The sequence below is a fragment of the Porites lutea genome, chromosome 8, assembly GCF_958299795.1.
Source record: "Porites lutea chromosome 8, jaPorLute2.1, whole genome shotgun sequence".
NCBI lineage: Eukaryota > Metazoa > Cnidaria > Anthozoa > Scleractinia > Poritidae > Porites > Porites lutea.
Genome location: NC_133208.1, coordinates 6,495,915 through 6,503,414, shown reverse-complemented (window position 1 = coordinate 6,503,414; position 7,500 = coordinate 6,495,915). Strand labels below are relative to the sequence as shown.

At 38.0% G+C, this 7,500-nt stretch overlaps 1 protein-coding gene across 1 annotated transcript in view; it reads right to left on the bottom strand.

Annotated features, from left to right (window-relative positions):
• The window catches only part of LOC140946238 (SUMO-specific isopeptidase USPL1-like), a 7,934-nt gene extending 485 nt beyond the window's left edge, over positions 1–7,449 (bottom strand). The window contains exons 1-6 of the mRNA XM_073395333.1: positions 7,184–7,449; positions 6,951–7,067; positions 5,058–5,473; positions 3,904–4,029; positions 2,364–2,524; positions 1–671 (exon numbers count right to left, since the gene is read on the bottom strand). The exon at positions 1–671 is cut by the window's left edge and continues 485 nt beyond it. Coding sequence (XP_073251434.1) covers positions 1–671; positions 2,364–2,524; positions 3,904–4,029; positions 5,058–5,473; positions 6,951–7,067; positions 7,184–7,288 — 1,596 coding nt within the window. The 5' untranslated portion in view covers positions 7,289–7,449. The remainder of the gene's footprint in view (positions 672–2,363; positions 2,525–3,903; positions 4,030–5,057; positions 5,474–6,950; positions 7,068–7,183) is intronic.
• Positions 7,450–7,500: the final 51 nt, after the last annotated feature.

The following is a 7,500-nucleotide window of genomic DNA, read 5'->3' as shown; positions in this document are numbered from 1 at the left end:
ATCCACAGCGGCATCACCATTGCTGGATGTGCAAGAGGGAAGACTACTGCATGAGCTAACGGAAGCTGGACTCGAATAACCGCTGTCACTTTGCAAATCATCACTTTTGAATTTCTTATTTTGTTCTTTAATGTCCTGCCATGTTAAGAAGGGTGCTGGTAACACTGGACTAGAGAGAGGTGTTGTACTCGTTTCCGCATCTGACTTTGCACAAAGAGGAGAATTTGGACAACTATAGCTGACTAGCCTCTTCTTTCTTGGAATGTAAGGTTCAAACTTCCCGACGGCCAGTTTGTGGGTTGACTCATGGAACAGCGGTCGACTTCTTAACAATAATGGAGGCAGTCGTGACAGTGCACTCCGGTGAGACAGTGAAAAAAGTCCTCGCTCATCATTGCCGTGGGACATTACGTTCATGTTACTGTCAGTTCTTAATGAGGGCATTAATACAGTCCTTGATGCCGGAAAATTTTGTTTTACCTCATTAGCAGGCTCATTTGGAATGTTTTTTGCCGTTATTGTCCTAGTTGCAGAGTACTGAGGGGATTGAACAAATGCATTTTGCCTCTCCCATACTGCAATGTGTACTTCAGATGGAGAGATAACAGGAAGTGCAGAACTCCATCTACAGACTGGTGACTTCAAGTCATCCACTTCCATCCATCTTTTTCCTGACAAGAGAAAATGAAGTAGAGTTGTCAAGTTTTACTATCCAGTCAGATATGCAATGTACATTATTTACTTGTTTGTCTTTTTTGGCCGCAATTATAAAGAAATAAAAAAATAAAATGATTTAGAGGTAGCACATCCACAGAGTGGTTCTTTGTCTACCTGATTACTGGTCGAATTGGAATTTGGAAGTGTCGGTTTTTGAGGAGAGGGGAAAACCGGAGTACCCGGAGAAAAACCTCTTGGAACCAACAACAACCTCAACCCACATATGGCGTCGACGCGGGGATTTGAACCCGGGCCACATTGGTGGGAGGCGAGCACTCTCACCACTGCGCCATCCCTTGCTCCCCAACCCTGCTCCCCAACCATGAACCTCTTCGAGGATGCTAAAAGTACTGACTCATTCAAAATCGAACAAACATGTCTAAATATGGTTGCATGCACTGTATTAAGTACAGCTACAAAAAAAGACTAAATGCTCTGAAAATTGATTTTTGCAAAATCTACAAAACCCCAATGAAATAATTAATTGGTTCATTGCTACACAAGTCATTATTATGTTCCAGTGTTTCAGTGGCATAAATCATCCATCTCTCCAGAAAATTCTGTTAAGTTTTTTCCTGTTTTTGGTTTTCAGCTGATGACTATTGGATCAACAATAAAGAACTTCAGTTTTCCTAACAGGGCTAAAAATTGACTCCACTACTTTGAGGACAGTTCAGGCATAATCTATTCCCTCAATTCTAAGTGACCCATGCAAAAATAACCTGTGCCTGGCTGCATAAAATCTGCACGTAAGTGCTCACTTAAGGGTGATGATACATGGGATGATTCACAACCATTTTTAGCGCAATACTGTCAGCATTTCAATGTTGGAACTATTCGAAACAATGTTGCAACACTGTGTTGCCCTAAAAATCGTCATTGTGAATCATCTTGAGTAACATCACCTTAAGTAGGTCACTTACGAATCTGTTAAGGGTACACTTAAAGGTGTTGCATGGAATACACTTAGCAATCTCCCAAGTTTCTGTTTTACGTGGTAATTTATGGGTTCACTTAAGGGCACACGTAACTTTGTTATGGTACTTTATTAATGACTCACTCTACTTTTCTAAGCTAAACATTGGTGAGTGTAAACAAAGTGTTTAGTAGTCTAGAACACTTTTAAGCCTCTCACTGAAATAAAATTTGCAAGCAATCGATATTATTTTTACTTCGATGTCTACTGAAAATTATTGTTGTTCTTTTTTTTCAACTGCGGCATTAAAGTGCACCTCAGAGGTTAACAAAGCGCATTAGAATGAATTTTGTAAAGAATAAACTTTTTTTAGCGTCTCGAGAATAGATCTCGTTAACCTTTCAGTAAAAACAGTAAGGATACAGGACCTACGTGTACATAGGTCCTGTAAATTTATGTGCTATTTTTCCTGCAAAAAAAAGTTTTAATGCAAAAATCATAAATGCAGCCACTTAAGTAAATTCCCTTACTGGACCACTTAAGTTATTTAATGCAACTCACTTAAGTTACGAGTGCACGTACGTATACCCGTAGTTGTTACGGTGTTTTATGCAACCAGGCACTGGCCTTTAGTGTCCAAAGTCTTCCCAATTCCATAGCCCACTTAATTACATTAGCAACCTTCAGACTGCCAATAATTATTCTTAGCCCGTGCTAATTACAGTAATACCTTGAGGTTCTTTTGTCCAGCAAACAAAGTGATCAGGATTCTTCTTGTACTGAATAAACTGCGTCATCACATAGTGACCATCTTCTGCATTCAATTCCAGGTCCTCAAATCCTGGATGTTGAAATCCTTGTTCGAAATGTAAGAAAATACAATCGGGCATCCTGCCAAGGAAACGTAAATCCATGATCAACATTCCTTTCAAGATACAACCTTTGCTAAAGATTTTACTGATCAGAATTTCATTTACAGTGGAACCTCGATAAATTATAACGAAGGGCCAAGGGAAAGGAAAAATTTGTTTGCTATAACAAGGTTTCATTGTATTGAGGTCCTCTTTCATAATTATGCTATTTTACTATCACTTGGGTAAAGAGAATATTGTTTGTTATACCGAGGACTTCATTATAATAGGGGTTTGTTATATCGAGGTTCTACTGTACTAATTTTCTTCACCTCTTTTTTTTTTTAAACAGGCCATTTGCATCATGGCGTCACTTCTACATTGTATGTCCAGCATCCTTTTTTAACTTATGACTAGTACATCAGAGTGAAAATAAACTGGCATTATTTTATACTTTGTTGTGGTCTTACAGTAGTTTGCAATTTATTCGACATGTTTAACTACTGCATTTAACTAAGTGACAATGAAATCTTACAGTTCCTTTGTCTTACAGAAAACAATGCCATTTAAAGACCAGCACAAACCCAGATCAAACTAAAAAAGATACATTTGAAATAAACAAAACTATTAGATTGACAAAACATGATGTCAGAAAACCTAATCCTACATATAAACAATACTATTTAATGAGCTCCAATAAATGGTTGTCCCTCAGGGTATCCGGGGAAAGCAGAAATACCCCACATATTTTATCATCATCATCATCAGAATCTGAAATAAACTCCGGTCAAGGCTCCATGGCTCAAATATGGATGAATCCGTGAGCAGGCAAGATGAAGAGAATCCTGCATTCTGATTGGCTACCCATCTTGCCCGCCTGAGATTTCCCAAACTGATCCCACAAGAAAAAGTTTTCTTTTTTCCCATATAATAAAAAGGCAAAAAAGAACTTGGCCAATCTTGACCTCACACTGGGTCAATAATGCATTATACCTTGCACATCCCAGATGTTATGAAGGTCGCATACATGTTGGTAACCTCTAAAAATAATATTAAATAATTATTTTTAGGAAAGAGAGGCTTACTGCGCTTTTCACAAACATGCGAATTCTGAAGTTCAAAAGCCAACTGACGGTTGCGTTTTTCACTGCCATCAATCTTAACGGACCTCTTAGGAAACAAAACTTTACTTCAACGCGTTCAAAAGGTCAAGGTTTGTGATTTGTGATTGGTGGATTTCGATCCGTTCTGCGTGTTTCTGTGTTTCAAGGTTCGTTGCTTGTGATCGTAATTATGATTGACGGCAGCGAAAAACACAATTGTGAAGGCGGCTTTTGAACTTCAGAGTTTGCATGTTTGTGAAAAGCGCAGTAAAATAAACAGATCATAGTGCAATTGCATACATTAAAATTCACTTACCTGTCATACACAAGCATGCTTCTCTGCTTGGGGGCACCACATTTGAAGCAAGGACGTAAAAATGTTGGATCCTCAAGGTCAAAGCCATCTGCTACATTCGGGAAAGTTACCAAGTGTTTTCTCCTTCTGTAAGAGCAAACATTCATGCAATGTGATTAGCAGGGTTAAGATAACTCAGGGTGAGGGCTAAATTTGAATTCAGATATGAAAGCTTAATAAGCAAATCCAGTTTAAGTCTTTCTGCCCACAATTTGACAATTGGATGCTCTAAAAAGAAAAGAGAAAATTATAGCAGAAAATGCTTTAAAACAAAAGAGAGAGAAAACCAGGTAAAATTTAACCCTGGTTTAATGCTAATCAGCCTTCGAACAAATGGGCCCAGGGTATAGCCTCAAATGAAGTAAGGAGTGTTGTTGGCTTTGTATTGAAGACATGAAAAGATTACAGCTCACAGTCATAACTACCTAAAATAGTAATTCCATTAATGGGATATTAGATAACCCATTCACAAGAAGACAAAAGAGGAACAAAGCAAATAGACTTTTCCACTGTTTCTGATGCTGTAGGTGGTGGCGGAGATGAGGCCTTCGCATGACTTTGTAGCCTTGCAGCCCAACTCAGCATTGCCAAATTGTGTGTTACACTTCACTGTCACAGAATCCCCGCTAATGCTCGCAGGTCAATTCAGCCCGATTAATTTTTAGGGAAAAACAAAATCTTGACTCCTAGGGTTCAGTTAAGAGCATTACACCAAGTTTAATAATTGTTGAAAATGACTTGTTCAGACTACAAACACAATAATAAAATTACACCGTATCGTCGTAGTCTAAACAGGAGAGAATTAGCTATATACAGCTGCACATTGGGTCTTACAACAACAGACAGTTTGCCACTCTAGTTCTAAATGAAAATTACAGTACAATATGTTCCTGCAGGGATGTAGCTAAGGAAAAGCTTAAAAGGTCTGTTTTATTAATCAAGCTGGCTTTCTTACTCATCTACACCACCCACCCCTATGTCTTTATTTTCCAGAGCAATTTACACCGCTTGTAAGCTCTTTTTCAGCCAGTGAAATTAGCCAGCAGCCAGCTCCTAGCGACATCCCTGTGTACCTGGATACTATTAATGATCTATTGATAACACTTGAACCTTACTTGTCAACTTGACGATAACCACAAACACAGCAACTAAATTTCCACTGATAATTCTGCAGAGTTTTCTCCAACAATGTACAATTTTCCCGCAACAAAAGAGGCAATGCGGTAACAGGACTGTCATTCACTCCACGCTCACACTTCATTTTGGGCTGTAAATACTTCCACACTTTCTCCCTGGCACCTTCCAAGCCTTTCTCTGCCTGCTCTCTGTTAACTGAAGAAAGTTCCTGTGCTTTGTTGAACGAGTCAGTTAGTGTTCTTAACAATGAGTCTACATTGTGAGCGAGAGTGGACAGTGTCACATTGTGTACAATTAAAGACAGAAGAGAGTGTAGCCAGCAAAGAGAATTGATGTTTTTCCAGTGAAGATAACTGTCCAGACATCTGAATTTCAAAGCAGAAGTTTCTGTTTCCTGAATAAACACAGACAATAATAATAAACATTATGCTAACCTACAAGTATTATAATTAATTTTAAACTTCACAGACTGTTAGGTGATTCAAAGCTTTTAAAAGACTAAAAAGAGAATCCTCTGACTTACTTCTGAATCGGAAATGACTGGAAGTCCTAAAATTTAGGACTTCAAATCCTGTGTCCCCAGAGCCTCCTGGTTCTCCTGCTCAGGTCCCCAGGAGGCTCTGGGGATGAGAAATGTTCTTGAGGTAGCCTGTTCTGGGCTTTCAGATACATGCAGGGCCGTCATTAAAAGCCAGGGCCGCGATTCTGCTGGCTGCTATGAACGTGGCTCCCGGCTGCTTTCATAGGAAAACAGAAGAAAAATAGAACCAAAAGAAATCCCCAGCTGTTTGATTCCCTGCATACTTGTTGTATTTACCCTGCAACTTGAAATTTTAATGACATCCCTGTACATGTACCCATAGCGGAGCACAGGTAAAAAAAGAGCATTCTTTTGCCATTCTTTCTTCATTCTTCTTATATTATGATGGCAAGACTCTTTTTTTACAAAGAGTTTCCAAATAATTATTCATCTACTAGTTAATGGCATACAAGCATCGTTCTAAATAAACATTATTATGGCAGCATGCAAGGCTGATACCTCTTGAATGTTTTGTTTTGTTCAACAATATTCAAGCAAAGTAAACTATGTGATAGTGAATAACAAAGAAAAAATATTTCCCAACCTTTTGTATCAGAGCTGAAGCATGCAGTACACACAACACGATTATCAATGGCATTTCCAGTAATATTTTTGTATAATCCCACACATTAATATGCATGCCACAATTTCATACTTTTTCCCGCAAAAAGTATAATACGAATAGAATTGAAACATGTCTGCATAACAAATACAGAAATCTTACCACAATTCCTATAACTTTGATACCTCTTTGAATAAAAGTGAAATTGTTCTTTATACACTGTTGCATTTTCCCTGTTATTTTTTAAAATAATGCATAATAAAACAAAAATTTTTTTCTAGGACATCCAGAATAATCAAGGACAAAGCAAGAGTTATCAGCGGAAGTCGCTTGATTATTGCAGATATCAAAAAAGACACATCCAATAACTGTTTTAATTGTTTTGGCAGATAATAATTTTCAGAACAGCTGAAAGAAGTTTAAACAGAGCATGCATGATTGCAAGATGTCGTTCTTCTAATGAATTAAAGCAAAAAATAAAATTCCATATATATTGACAATAAGAAAAAGGCTTTTTCTAGAAGTAGAAAAAAGGAAAGCATTCATAAAACCAAGTCTTTTGAATAGTAGCACATTAATAACAAGTTTGACTCTCAATTAAAGCTGTTTTCAGCTGCTCCATGTAATAACTTTGCGCTCGTAAGTTGTATTTTTTACGCCCAAGTTAATTAGTTTGTAGGTTTTCTTCTCTATAAGCATAGTAGGGTAAATCACTAATGCATATCTTACCTCATTTTTCCCTTGTTTGTAGTTCTTTTTCCGTTTTCGCTTAAAGTTTACAACCTCAGAAGCTTGGCGTTTTACGATTAAGGTGGCATTGCTTGACACACCAAGGGGGTAGACACACTGCAAAAAAAGAAACAAACCACGAACTAAGAGAGAATATCCCTCCAATAGTTTAGTGCAATGAAATAAAGTAAGGAAAGTTGCAAAGCTAAAAGATGACCAGAAAAAGAGCTCACCTCCTTGTTTTCACAAAGCAAGATGGCTTCCTCTAAATTCAACTGGAACAAAATCAGCTGCTTTTTCAAGCCTTTAGCCTTGCAAAGTCCGCAAAAATTTTCCATCAGTTGCTTTAGAGGAATGAGCTAACGTAGTTTTTATCCTAGGAAACGTTGCTTTGTTCGGAAATTAGCACTTTTTAACTTGGAAATCCATGCACTACAACACCACATGCTTTCGCCGCCATCAAAACGTTCGGTGTCGTTCTGCTGTCTCACAGAGCAGAGAGAGTCTGGGTACGTTATGAAGAGCGCATGAGCAACAAGTTATACCGCTG